At 38.3% G+C, this 14,417-nt stretch overlaps 1 protein-coding gene across 4 annotated transcripts in view; it reads right to left on the bottom strand.

Annotated features, from left to right (window-relative positions):
* Window positions 1-224: 224 nt before the first annotated feature.
* TRAK2 (trafficking kinesin protein 2) overlaps window positions 225-14,417 on the bottom strand; it is a 67,659-nt gene continuing 53,466 nt past the window's right edge. For all 4 annotated transcript variants that reach the window (XM_067548898.1, XM_067548900.1, XM_067548899.1 and 1 more), the window contains 9 exons: window positions 13,346-13,476; window positions 13,119-13,193; window positions 12,487-12,624; window positions 11,115-11,194; window positions 10,140-10,343; window positions 9,100-9,398; window positions 8,413-8,688; window positions 6,631-6,730; window positions 225-4,892 (listed from right to left, as the gene is read on the bottom strand). In XM_067548898.1, coding sequence (XP_067404999.1) covers window positions 4,223-4,892; window positions 6,631-6,730; window positions 8,413-8,688; window positions 9,100-9,398; window positions 10,140-10,343; window positions 11,115-11,194; window positions 12,487-12,624; window positions 13,119-13,193; window positions 13,346-13,476 — 1,973 coding nt within the window. In that variant the 3' untranslated portion in view covers window positions 225-4,222. The remainder of the gene's footprint in view (window positions 4,893-6,630; window positions 6,731-8,412; window positions 8,689-9,099; window positions 9,399-10,139; window positions 10,344-11,114; window positions 11,195-12,486; window positions 12,625-13,118; window positions 13,194-13,345; window positions 13,477-14,417) is intronic.

The following is a 14,417-nucleotide window of genomic DNA, read 5'->3' as shown; positions in this document are numbered from 1 at the left end:
GTAATTCTTCATTCTCAACAAAAAGGTTTTTCAAACAGCAAAGAAGATATACAGTAAACATGGTTATCCACATGTAATCACCACTAAATATAGATCCACTGTATTTTAGCAACATTTATTTTTAAAAAGCCAATTCTCTCTCTCAAAAAAAAGTACCCACCACCACAATATTCTTTAAAAATATATTAAAAAAATGCATGGAACAAACCACAGTGAGACCAGAGTAATGTAAAAAGGCATGTTTATACAGGTTTATTACCAAATTTACATTCCACTATGACACATTAAGTGCAAAAGCAGATGAACAAAATAAGAAGTTCCCAGTTTCCCAAAAAATGTGTGCAACTATCCTATGCAATGGCTAAATGGGTCTCAAATGCAAACCTTTGCTCTTTTCTATGCTGCTTTGTTTGATTACAGTAGATTTTCTTCAGCTTTAAACATATTCCATCTCAATGCTATTGTGCTTATAGTACACAGGTTTGTGTGTGTTTCACATCAAAGTTCAGTTAGTGAAACTATAGCCCTCTGCTTCTAACGGCAGAGAATTAAATGCGTACTTTGTTTACTTGCCAAAAATTCACTCAAAACCTGAATAAGACAGACACTGAGGTTGGCAGACAGACATTGCAGGAAGCTCTCTCTCTCTGGGTCTTTCCTAAAAAGGGATGGCTAAATTCCTTTTCAACATCTCTGGTGTTTGTTCCATCCTGCAGGTTTGTAGACACAGGACTTACTTCAATTGCCTTTATTTGTTGCTGTTGCCACTAGCTCTACCCAGGTGTCTAAGCCACCTTGAATTACATCAAGAGACCCTTTGTAGAAGATAGATCATTCATGTAAATGCTTATCTCTACTGGGAGGCAGGAGAAATGAATCAATTCTGCCAACTCTGCAGGAACTAAATATGCTATGAACAACATAAAGCCCATTCACAAAATATGGTCTTCTAAGTTTGGCACAAACCACTGCTACATCTTTCAAGTCTAATTTTCCTTGACCATGGAATTTAGACACAAGTATACAAAATACACATGGAGTATCCACTGATGTAAATGCAAGATAAACATTTTTCAACAGCACAGTACCACAGCTTCAACTGAATGGATAAACAGACAGCCACAATAGTGCACAAGTTCTGTTTTTATCACCTTCCTGCTTTGGATAGGTAGCTGATGAGACACTGCTCTACAAAAACGTTATTACAAATTAGGCTGGGACAATCTGATATCATTCAAAACAAAACATGTTTTTAAAAAAAGGCTTCACTCCATACTTACATGCATTTAATTATTGTGCTTGTAAATGAACTTAAACAGTAATCTGGTCTATGAAAAGAAGTCTGACTTAGTTGTTGATTCTTCTGCTGTAAATACACATCTATAGCAATCATTACAAAGCTACTTAGAAATACACATATATTAATTCTAAATTATTTAATACATTTAAAAGTCTGGCTGTAGTTCATGGGTATTTATATAATAAATGTACATAAATTGGACATTAATTTGACACAAATTCTGTTCTCTGTATACATCAGACTGTCTAGTTTTCTATTGCTTTGTCACCTGATATTCCCTGGGAACTGCAAAATACACGGATAATATACCAAATGCTCAGTTAACTGGAGAACAAATACTCACCTTGCTAAGCAAGGTAAGACCCTGTGCCTGGATAGGGAAGCAAAACCCAAATGCTTTACAATAAAAATTAGGAATATTTTTTGTCATTTAACACACATTAACCCATATGCATTATTTTAAATTAATAGATTAATCTTTTACAACTATGTAAGCTAACTAAGCAAACTCTCAAAGGCCAACCCAACCAATGGAGCTACTGAATACTTATGTGAGCTATTGCTACTGCTGAGAAGGCTTGTGGAACAGTTAGTACTTAGAGTAGTTACTACTATTCTTTTTTAGAAACAAGCTTCATATCAAAAAGCACCATTAAGACACCTAAAGGAGTGAAGAAGTAGGGAAGATCATGTTATAAATGATATATAAATCCATTTATAAAGCTATCGTATTTTCTCACCTGTCCCATTTAAAGCTTTTACAGTGTCTGCAGCCCTGCAGTGTCTAGAGCCCAGATTATTATGGTTGTGCCTCTTGCCAGTTATAACCAGTCATATGACCGCTTCACTCCAGGAGACCCTAAGAGGCTGTCACCTAGAGCTCCAGCTACATAGACCTTACAAACTGAGTTTAGCCACCCTAGTGCTAACAGCATGGCTGTTAAAACATGGTTGTGGAGAAATCCAGTCATATCACTGTGTAACTGGTCAGAATGAATGGGCCCAAGGAGTATTAAAATCTTTATAAAGATTGTTCCAATGCAGGTAAAGACCATGCAGCCAAAACAGATAGTTTTGAACTCTGGTTTTATTTCCCATCATAATTTTATCCCTGACACTACTCATGCTGGCTGGGTCCACCTCAATTACATTTGACAAGTACGGTAAAGTATCATTGTTAATTCAGTTGTAAAGAAATGGGGGCTTAAAACCATAATAATGTAAATTCCTTGTAGCTAAAATTAGGTTACAAATAAACTATTTTATTTAAGAGAGACTAAGGAACAGTCCACATTAGAGTCACTTGCAGAGATTTAGCACTGATCAGTTTGGACAGGTTTTCTCCTTTATAGCCACGTTAGAAACCATGATATAGATTATTCAAACAGACCTAGAACCCCAGCAAAGGATCAACTACTTTTTATGCTTAGTATAGCTAGCATGCTTCTGAATCCACTGGTGATAAGGCTCAAAGTGTCCTGCTATTTAGCACCCAAAGACACCCATAGATTTTTTTTTTCAATTGACTTGTAGATTTCTGTCTATTATATTTTCCAATGCGGTGAGAGGCTACCTCCTAAGACCTGTATGAGTTTCACTCAGAACAGTAAGGCTTTGAACTGCTCTCCAACAAAGAGGAGGCAGATTATCTTCTGACAATGACAAAATTCATTTCTATTTGATACGGTGGCTAGAAAAACCTCTCACTTCTGTCTTACTTGTTGCTTCAGTGTCAGAGTCCCGAACGTTAGTTTCTGTACTAATCACAGCTCTAGAACAACTTTAATGAATTATTTCCTCAATGAAATCTGTGAAATAGAATTCTACTTAGAATCAGAAAGTGTCTTAAATATCAAATCCATTAGGTTTTATATTCTATTAAAAAGCTCTCTCAAATGTAGAGACAATCCAGCAGTAAACAGCAGAGACAAAACCTGTAACATTCTATTGTCTTCTGTTAAGTATGCGCTCCACATTTAAATCAAATATAAAGCAAACCTAGAATCAAGCATTTATGTTTTACTCCCTTTTATAATATCAAAGTGTGCCTGAGATTTTGTGTGTGTGTATGCAAACAAACCTTCTTTCATTAAAAAATATGCATAGCATGCTTTGGAAAGGTTTCTTAGTTCGAAATAAATTTTTTTCCCTAGAATATAAAATCTTCTCCTGCTTAAATCCTATTGATTGCACTTTCCTCAGTGTGCTTTCAACAGCCTTCAGAAAGTTCAGAGAGAAATGTCATTCTGTTAATACTTCACTAGTCCCACTGCACTCATCCAAAATAAAAATACTATCCCAACTCCTATTTGTACATGCAATGAAAAGTATAAAACTTAACATACAAAATATTTTTTAGAAGAAGAGGCTCAGTTTAAATTTCTAAATTGGAAATGCAAAAAAACCCCAAAAGAATCTGAGTTGTTCCTGTACTTGTCCTTCACTACAGAGATGGATTTGGACCAATTATTCTGGTGCAATACAGAACAAATTCCTTGATCCTTTTACTAATACCTTCAGTGGTACAATCTGACCGCTAACATTTAGTAAAATAATATGATCGTGGGGGGGAGGAGGGGAGTACAGAGAAATCTATAAGACATTTATTGCCCCAGACACACACATTTGAAAGCTGAAGATACTGACAAGCATTTGTTATCATCTTCTTTTATTCAAGCCAGGAAGCCAGATGCCTCAAGGATCTCAAGATATAGCTTTGGTTTCTTCTTTCCTTTGATCCCTTCCCAATTCCTTCTTCCTCCTTCCTCAACTCCATGCAACCTTTCTCTCACCCTATCTCCCTCTCTTTAACATGCACGTTCCTTCTGCAACTCTCCTTCTATATATCTAAACATGCCTGTACCAGAAGTTCATCCTTAAGGTATTATTTGTCCTGCTAGAAGTCAGTCACTTAGAAACCACTCAATCCTCCTTTAAGGTACCCATTTTTGATGAGGATGTGCAAAATGGAGATCCAATCATGACTGGAAGACTCTGGTTTCTTCTCAGTCCACCCATCAGATTGCTACCTGCACTTAAAAACACAGTCAAGTCCTGCCTCCTCAGACCAATTTCTGGACATTGACTCTTTCCATGATCCCCTGCCTCAGGGGGTTTGATTGCTCTGGCAATACCCAACCTCTTCAGCCTGTCCACCAGGTTCATCTTCAGTTGGTCTAGGTTAGGAGAGTTATGGGATGGTTTCAGACCATACCTCTCCTGCAAGAATGTTTCAGCCGGTCGTGATGCCAGAAAGTTTTCAGAGAGATGTGCTCGAGGCTCAAAGGGTGGAGGGGAAGGACAAGGTGAGTGTGAGGGAGAATTTGGTGGAGTGGAGGGAATGAGAGGGGTTCGTGGGGGCTGTAGGATAGGCAGTTTTTCTGGGATGGGGCGATCACAGACCTTGGCAGAGATGCCTTGTTCTTGCAAGAGTTTAGCCAAACTGGTGGTGCTGCTCAAGGTAGTGGTAGAGTCTCTTCTGTTGGTGAGGAATTCTCCAATACTATGTCTACAGGACTTAGCTGGGGAGCTCACCATTGTACTGCCAGTACCGTTGCCACTACTTCCAAATGACAATGGAGTGTACATGGAGCTGAAAAAAATTAACAAAAATATACACACATTGGATATCATTATTACTGCACCTTGCTCTTTCTGTGAAAACTTTCATATAACAGGGTAAGATAATAACATTTTAAAAATAAGGCTTGTGTTCAAATTAAAAAGTAGATTAACAATTCAGTGGCTGCATATAAGAAGATTCATTGCAACTTTCACAACTTCAGCCTTTAAAATATTCAGAGAGACAAAGAACATTGCTTTGCAAATCCCTCATTGCAGGACACAAACCATTAGGGAAAAAAAAGTTAAGTGCCATATTGACATATGTTGATGGGAAACATTTCTATAGAAAATGCAGCAAATCGTGCAGGATCCTACATAGCCAAATTATAGTAATAGTTACAGTCCAGCACTTTTAAGTGCATTAAAATCACCATGGAGGAAAAACCCTAGTACTTAGTAAGAGTGTATTTAAACATGGTGATTGCAAAAGGTCATGGTATATGTTAAACTCATTTCTTTGTCAAGTTTTAATTTGGAAGAATTTATCTTTTGAATGCCGTTGGTGCTGAAGCTAGACATAGACACCATGAGCTAGAACTTTCCAAAGCCAATTATTGCTTAGGAGTATCTGGATAGATTTAATAAAAACTTAATTAAGGGAGCATACAAAACATTTGCTCTACTGCAAAAGAAACACATTGGTGGAAGCTAAAGTTCTTAGCACTTGCAAACCTGTTTTCCCAAAGATTGCCACTAGTGCTGTTCTCCGCAGATGCAAATGGGAGGATCTTGTAAAGCTGTCACTTCAACTGGTAAGCAGATTCATTTCACAAAGCTGAGGATTAACACTGTGCGCCATACAAACTTTTCTCTCTCTCACACATATCCGCTCTCTTTTTTATCTTTATCTCCCATCCCAATGCGCAAACATTATTATCACCTCCTACTGTCTCTGCTATTACAACTCAGTGCTTCAGGAAGCAACATCTAGTTTTAATTGGAAAGGCAGGTGCTGATTTATGGTGCACCCGTTTATTGGAGGGAATAGGAAGAAAGCTTCAGACTAGACAGAGTGGCTTCTGGGTAAGAGATCAATGACATTTTAAAATCTCAGAACACCGAGCTCCAGTAGGATTTTACACCAGATCAGACCACTGATCCATCTAATCTCCTACTCTATGCCTTAGAGGAAAACCACAAACCAACACCAAGATCCAATACATAACCAACTAATAATGCTTCTGGCCAATTGTGTAAGGTCATACATAATCCCAAATGCCACTGAGGGTCATCTTGCATCATCTTGTCTTAAGTATAAAATGTGATCACTTTCACCATATTAGTTTGGATAACTACATAGGTGCTATGTAAATGGATAAAAATATAAAATGAGTTAGTTCTTTTAAAAAAATCTAGTCACAATATAGATCTCATTTATCTCCTGCAACAGTGAATCCCACAGGTAGACTATATGCTGCATAAAATTATATTTCCATTTACTGGTCTAAATTTACTTTCATAATAGGAACCAATAGGTGGTGAAATTAAAAGGGTTAGGGATATATGTATGCAAGTTAGAGAGAGAGAGAGAGAGAGAGAGATCAGTTTTCACTACACCCTTCAAAATTAAAAACACTAGTAAGAACATCAATCCTGAGCGCTCCTTTCTGGCAATATACATCTTTCATTCTTTTCTAGATCTGAGCCATACCCAATGAGCAAGTGATTCCATGCAATAACTCTCTGAATGTTAACAACCATCTTACCTGGGGGTAACCTGAGTGACATCAGAGGGGTGAAGGATCCTACAGGTAGTGAAGGTGAATGTAGAATTTGTGGAGGAGAGACACTTCCCTGGGTTGGAGGCTGCAATGCAGACAAAACACAGCCAATGAGGACAGAAAGCGAGAGAAAAGGACTAATTAAGGCACGGTACCATTATTCGAGGATTTTTGTTTGTTTGTTTAAATAAAGACCAAAGAAGGGGAATCCCTCAAAGATAAATATATTCCATTGAGGAAGATAAGATTAAGATTAATTTATTTTAAGAGACTTTCCATTCCTTCCTTTAATTTTTTTCAGTGCAAGAGTTTTCATACTGGACATGGAATTTGTGCTGCAGTGAATTTTCAGTGGCATTTTAGAGACAGTCCAAAATGTTGATGTGGGCAGCCACAAACTACAACATATATTATTGAGGACTGCAAAACAACTCAACTTCCTGGAGGTCTTTGTGCTTGAACACTGTTGATAAGAATGCTGTGACTTGGCTTGACTGGATTTCATACGCCAAATAAATATAAAGGCAAGATGAACAGAAATTTAGACCGCTCAATATCAGAGCTTCTGCTACTTTAGAGTGTGTATCTTAGACATTAGCGAGAGTGTTACATCTACTGTTCTGAGTACAGTGCTGAGCCTGGAATCTAGATTCATTCCACACTGATGCAGACTCTTCCCATGACACAGGACATGTCAAGTCTCTGTGTGTGTTAGTTTTCCCATGTGTAAAATAGGAGATAGGAATCCTTGTACACCTCAGAGGTGTGTCAAGGACAAATTACTGTTTGTCAAGTGCTTTGAAGATAGAGAGCACAAGAAGTGATTATATAATTTTTTACTGAAGTGTGCTTCAGTTAACATTGTATGATTGCTGGTCTTCTGGTACTTGGATGGAAAAAAAAAAAAAAAAAAAAAGACTCCCAAGAGGTTCTCTCTTCAAACAAAATAAATGCTAGTATAAACTTTGCAGAGCTCCATAAGTTTGCCTTTAAATTTCCCAGAGACAAATCTAGACTTCTTAATTCAGAAATCTCTTATTTCCCAGTCTATCATCAGGCCATTGTGTACAAATCACTGCCTAAGACACACCTGCTTCAGGTATGTGGATCTCCCCATACCAACAATGAGGGAGAAATCGCAAAAAGTGTTGAAATCATCAATTTTATTCCCTTACCACAACCTTGTTTCTCAATTAATCATTATTTTGAAACTTAACTAAATTCAGTGTTCAAAATACAGTACTTTCCCCCACTGATTTCAATGCATATTAAGTTTCTTCCTGTCTGAATTTCTCTTTCATGCCTTCTGTCAAGAAAATGACAGTTCCCATAGAATAAGTTTTACATTTTTTGATAAAAAAAATACTCATTTTTAAATAAGAAATGTCAATTGTTTTTGATAAAACACTTGTTAAGAATATAGGTTTCCTTTGACAAACCTACTTGGTTAAGAATTCAGTTTTTGGTCACATCAAAAACAGCATTTCCAGCAGTAGTGTGCTCCATAACAGCACAGGTTTAGAAGCAGAATTCCACCTTCTGAATTGCCAGCATTATATCCTAAAAACCTTATGTTCGTGGAGGTCCCTATCCAAGAATTGACCTGGCCTAATTCTACTTAGCTTTAAAATCTGACAAGGGTAATGCACAATGTTATACAGCAAAGAAAAGATAAGCATCATAAGGAAGCAATGAGAGTGGAGTATAAGCCACAATAAGGGATATATAAAAAGTGAATCCATAAACATCCATAATTCTTAGTCTTACCAGTGAGTGTCACTGTAGCTGATGTAATGGGTGGCAGAAAGATCCCTGTCACTGGCTTTGGCACTGCATGTTTTCCTTCTTCCAGAAAGGACTGTTGCACTTGAAATGTTATACCTCCTTCCCCTTCCTCTTCATCTTCCTCCAAGTCAGAGATGTGGTAGACGGCATCTTCAGGTAATGGCGTAAAGCCTTTTGTGACAACACCTGGCCGTGGGTCGAGGATGGTACCAAGGTTGGGTTGAGCAAGCTGCTGCCAGTGGAATAGAGTCTGAGATCCTGTTGAAGCAAAAAACGAGCAAGTCTCAAGGGGATATTGCTGTTCCATTCTATTCAATCATAGAGAGTAGCCAAAGCACACGACCAAAACAACCTGACCAACTGGGGTTGTCATCACGGTACACGAGAAGAATTTAGACCAAGGGAATCAGAGTTAAACAGGAATGCCTAGTACTGAAACAAGCTTGCTCCTACATTTGGGTCTCTTACCCTGAAGTAGACTGTGTTACCACCAAGCTAGCAGATATTTGACTTAAAGAAAACGTGTGTTTCTCCTTGTGCTTCTATTCTTGAGTATCAACCCATTCTCAGAGCAACACTGATTTAATTACCAAATACACTGATTCCATCATAAGCAAAGCACAACAACATTTCCTTCTGCCAGAGAGAGAAGACAAATTATTCTCTTACCTTCGAGAGGTTTAACAATTTGTAATTTCTCTGGCAGGAGCACACGGAGGCAGGTAGAGCTCCCAGAAAAGTCAGTGAATTCTGAGTTTGTACCCACAGACAGGCAACTCTCTATCGGTGTGCAACAACTACCAGCCTCTTCTTTCTGGTCAGCCAGCAAATGCCTTCTACGCTCCCATTCCTTCTCAAAGAACTGCTTTTCACTCAGGTAGTTCTGTTGACGGAGGCAAAGTGTGTGCAGGGCTGTAGCTAAATCATTGTCTCCAGGGGTTCCAGGCTGGCCCAGCTTTTGGTTATCCCTTGGGAAAACATGAAATCAGAATAGGGAATTAAGACTAAATCTGCTAAAGTAAACAGGGGTCAGGAAAAAAATGAAGTTGTTTTAAAGACTTCTATTTTAATTGGTGTAGTCATTATCACAATATCCCGCAAGGTCTCAGACTAAAAATCTGCAGAGACAAATTAGTGTGGAGACAAAATCTTACATCTTAATTGTTATTTAGGAACAGACAACCAATGTTTAAGATATCCTGCTTGCTTTCTTTTTCTCTGCAGTCACTGAATTTACTACATAAGGGTGTTTTTAATTCTTTGTATTGTTTGCTCACTAACATTCATCGTCCTCTGCCTCATAATAGCCATTTATTCTCTCCCCCTTCAGCCTTGATGCACAAAGACAGAGACACATGACTTGCCAGCACAACAAGGGTGGACACCACAAATAGGTTTTATATTAAAAGTCAGGTCATTAATGGAGGAAGCCTGGGTTCACAACAACATCTCATGGCGTTGACATCAGGAAATTGGAACATTTAGCAAATTAAGAGAATAATGGAAATAGTCTCAATCACACTACAAAAGGTGAAAAAGCTGGGCCCTGACTTGTCATGGCAGCTGGTGAGAAAGAGCTCTCTCCTTTAGTTTTGATGAGAGCCATTGGATTATAGTTCAGCACTGAGAATGATAATTCCTATGCGTGCATACAGACTACCATTAATACAGGTAATCTAAAAATCACACTAATATGCTGAGTCTCCTACTTTGAGATTTCCTTGGAGCTGCTCCTCTGGTTAAGATGTGCCTTGCTCTCCACTTGCTGTAGGCCAGAATGAAAGGGCTTTGCGGTCATGACAACACTTGAACGATTAGATCCAGGGATAGGTAGTAGGGCAGGAAATGAAGAAGAGCGACCTCGTGTAACATTAGCAACCTTGACAGTATCAAACACCCGTTTTTGCTGAATCCTGAGAAAGAGAGAGAAAACAAATATACACAATCCCCCTTTCAGCCTTATAACAAGGAATTTATTTTGGGTAGGATACATAGAAGAAAAGAAAAGTTTCAGGCAATCATAAGACTTCTAGGCTACAAGTCTAGTAAACAGTAAGCAATCAACACCAAGAAAGAGTGGAAATTGTCTGAGTGGTGTGGTTGCTGAGGGGGACCCTCTCTCCTGCTGGAAAAACCACCCAGTATGGGCTTGAAAGAACAAGAGGAGGTGGCATTAATACAATGCAGGAACTTTCAAGGTCAATAAAATGTTTCAGGGTCAGACCCTGCAGCTCTTACTCCTGAATAAAGACTCCAGGAAAAGGCCTCCAAGGTACTGGAAGCTGGTATCATTCCTCTTCAGTTCTAGTTTCCCCCATAGAAAAATTGCCAGAAAATTTAATAGGGATGATACCAATGTGGTAATATAGATATTAGTTTAAAAACCTACAGAATTTGGGAATAATATCCTTTCAGTAGATTTTTTTTTTAAACCATCCCAGAGAACTCAATAGGAGAGGTATAATTCTGTACTCAATTCCATAAGATTGTTGAAAATAAACAACACTATAAAGGTGATTTTCTATTAAATTATATGGAGCTTTTGCATCAGGGACCGAGAATTCAGATTCATCCACTCCCAGCAATTACCTAAACCTCATTGACATTAGTCTTAGCTCTAGCATTGGCATGTCTGGTAAAATGTCAAAACAGGATGTGTGCAGGAAGGTGAAAGCTGAACTTACTTTTGTTTACCGAGATTAGCTTCTTCATCCAGACTCAGCTCCTTCCGCATTGTGCCCTCAATCTCTGCTGCAAGAGAATCCTGTGGGGAACAAACCAAACAAAAAAAACCAAAACACAGAAATTGAAATGCTTTCCTCAACAAGTTTGGCAATAGACACCCAGTAAAAAAACAAAAACAAATACATGTTCCTGCTCCATTATTATTATTAATTAATGTCAGTACATAGTGCCCTAAAAGACACAGATAATGATCCAGTGCACATTAGAAAATGTTAGTATAGATGCAGTTTATGCTAGCATAAAAGTGCTTTTGCAGATATAGCTTCTATTGGTTCCCCAAGCAAAATAAGCAGCAGTGGAAAAAACATTTTATGCAAGATAACTGCATCTATACCAGGGCTTTCACCAGTATAAAAATGTCAACCAGAGAAAAATAAAATCACCTCCCTAACTGATATGACTATATTGACGAAAGTTTCTAATGTAAACCTGGCCAAAAACACAGCTCCCCCCAAAAAATGAATCTGAAAGAAACTCAAACTTGAAATCTAAGATTTCTACTGTCAAGGCTATGCATTTCCACTGGTGTTCAGCACCAATTTCATAGCAAAGAGATGACAGAGCAGTACATCATGAAGATAAAATCACAGCAACATGGTGCAAAGGGTGATTACTTTTGGGAACAGTTTTTTAAAGAAGAGAACTGTCAGGCTACTAAAACCTGAGCAGCACTGTGGAAATTTACCAATGCAGCTGAACTGAGGGGCATTTTTTTCTTAACATTCCCACAAGAAAACTACTGAACTCTGTGTGCAGAAGAATAGCCATTTAAAAGTTGAATCCACAGCACATTTCTTTGGGATTTCCCCCGATACAACATGCTAGCAGTCTAATCTCTTTAAACTATTTCTGTGTGGAGAGACTGGGTCCATAAAATACTGGTTCAAAAAATTAAACATCTTGTAAGGCACGTGGATTTCATAGTGATCAGCATGATATTAAACTTAGATCAACTTCTGAGCAGAAGGAAAGAAGGTGACATAAGTGTTTGTGATACCAGTTAAGGAAAGAGAAGTGTGGAACACACAAGTGAAGTACATTTTTAAAATCATTTTATAGAGAAATGAATGGCCCAAATGTGGACAGGTTAAAAGATGACGTCAGATCTTAGAAATCAGAAATACAGAACTATTAGATCATCTAATCCATCCCTCTGACAACTGCAGGATTTTTTCTTTTGACATTCTACTAACAAGAACAAGTAACTGTGGTTTTGCCCTTGTGTGTTACTAAAGGCTGTTGATAGTATTACAGCCTTACAATGTAGCAGCGTGGATACATCATGGTAGGAGAAAACCCTAGATTCATTACCAAAGGAAATGCCCCACATGACTGGGGACGGCAGAGATGAGCAGCAGGGCTGGCTTTGCCACGCAGCTCCTTCACTATTTCTTGTAATTCATGCAACAACCCCAGACATTCTGCATTCCAATCCTGTAACTCATGCAGCTGCAACAGAAAACAGAAGTCATTAATGTAGGCCGCAATCCACAACAGGCAAGAGACACAAAGACAGTACTTGAATCACCAAATGAATTTACTCTTAATTTAGTTAAATCTATATAGATGAATATTATTGCCGTACAGTAATTATCTGTACACAGTACAGAACAAAAGAGCACTTCCTTACAAATTAGCAAGCTGCAACCCAGCCAATATAACCAGAACTGTGCACATTCACTTGATATAGTCTTCATAACTGTCTGGAGTAGTAAGATATCTCTCTATATACACATTATCTGCTTTCAGAGTTATGTGGACTGTAAACATGACCAGGATGAGTTATTAGAAGTACTTCATTCCTTTCCTTCACCCTCTACCCAGCTTTGGGTAAAAAAATAAATAAATAAATAAAATAAATAAAATCCATGTTCTCCTTTCCCTCAACCTTGCTCTTCCTTTTCTCACCCTATTTCAAACAGATAAATAGATGGTCCCAGTACCTCTCCCGTCAGCTGTCTCTGGGCATCTTTGGAAGCTTGTAGGTGAAGTTTCAGCTCTTCCTTTTCAATCACATGCTGTAGGTACAAAAAGCAAAGCAAAGCAAAACATGGTGTTCAGATTATTTCCTCCTTTTCTTCCAGAGTTGTTCCTCTCCAGAACATCCTCTGAAATAACCATGACAGCAGCCAGTCCCACAGCCTCTTCTTGCCCTGCTGTGCCCACACACCTCTTTGAGTTTATGCTGAAGATCAACAATCTGAGACAAAAGGGTTGAGATCTCTTCCTGATAGTGAATCAGCTCATCGTTCTTTCCTGATAACTCCTCTGTCATTCTGGCAATATGAGCATGTGTTTCCCCTGAAAACAGAGTAAAATATACATCAGTACACAGCATTCCCTGACACACATGTACCAAAAGGCAAACAACCTTAGCAAAGGTGAACACTGTAGTCTTCAAAGGACAGGGAAATTCCTAAAGAATCAATTCAGGCTGTATAACAATGGGAGTTTTGGACTGTCAATATGGTTAAAAGCATACAGAAGCCCTGAATGTCTGTGGATGACCTCACCCAGTTTATCTTGCAGTAAAACCAAAGTGCCTGGTCTCAATTAAGTTTTTACAGTGGGACAGCTAATGTGTGTTAGTTATGCCAAAGTAAAACACATGCACCCCCCCCCCCCCTTTTTTTTTTAATCAGTGAAGACATAGTTCATAACAGCTTCTACCAGCCCCTTCATTAAAGGGCACAGCTCACACCACTGCAAAGACACAAATGGGTCTTTTAAAAGGTGCAATAATCAATGAATGAGAAACTCAACTCTGATCAGCCCAAGAGAGAGTTTGAAATAAAACATGGGGGTGATCTTTAATAACTAGAGACCAGTAAGGAGACAGAGGTGCAGTTAGCCCTGTAACAGTGACAGAAGGCAAGATAAACATAATTGTATATGAAGATTTCTATAACCTCAGTTTCATGCTTCAATTTCTATGGCAAATTACAACAGACAGTGGGATAACTGTAAATCTATGTTATTGGGAGATACCGGTAAGTTTATGTCTAAAATCAGGGGTAAAAATAATATACTGGAAAGAGTTGAAAATAGGTAAAATAGGAAAATCTGCATAGTATGCTTCCTCCCCCCACTTCTTTTTCTGTGTGTCATGCACCTAGACTATACACTCTTTGGGGGCAAGATCCATTTTATGAGTTTTTAAAGTACCTAGTGCACCTTTGGATGTTATAAAGTTAAACAAGAGTTACATCCCTCTTATTGGTGGTACAGTGAAATAGTATGTA

Source organism: Emydura macquarii, unplaced genomic scaffold (genome assembly GCF_026122565.2).
Source record: "Emydura macquarii macquarii isolate MOO-44397 ecotype Brisbane River unplaced genomic scaffold, CSIRO-AGI_Emac_v2 contig_1253, whole genome shotgun sequence".
In the NCBI taxonomy this organism is placed as follows: domain Eukaryota; kingdom Metazoa; phylum Chordata; order Testudines; family Chelidae; genus Emydura; species Emydura macquarii.
Note: the sequence above shows the minus strand (reverse complement) of the source record. Positions and strands in the feature narration are given on the sequence as shown.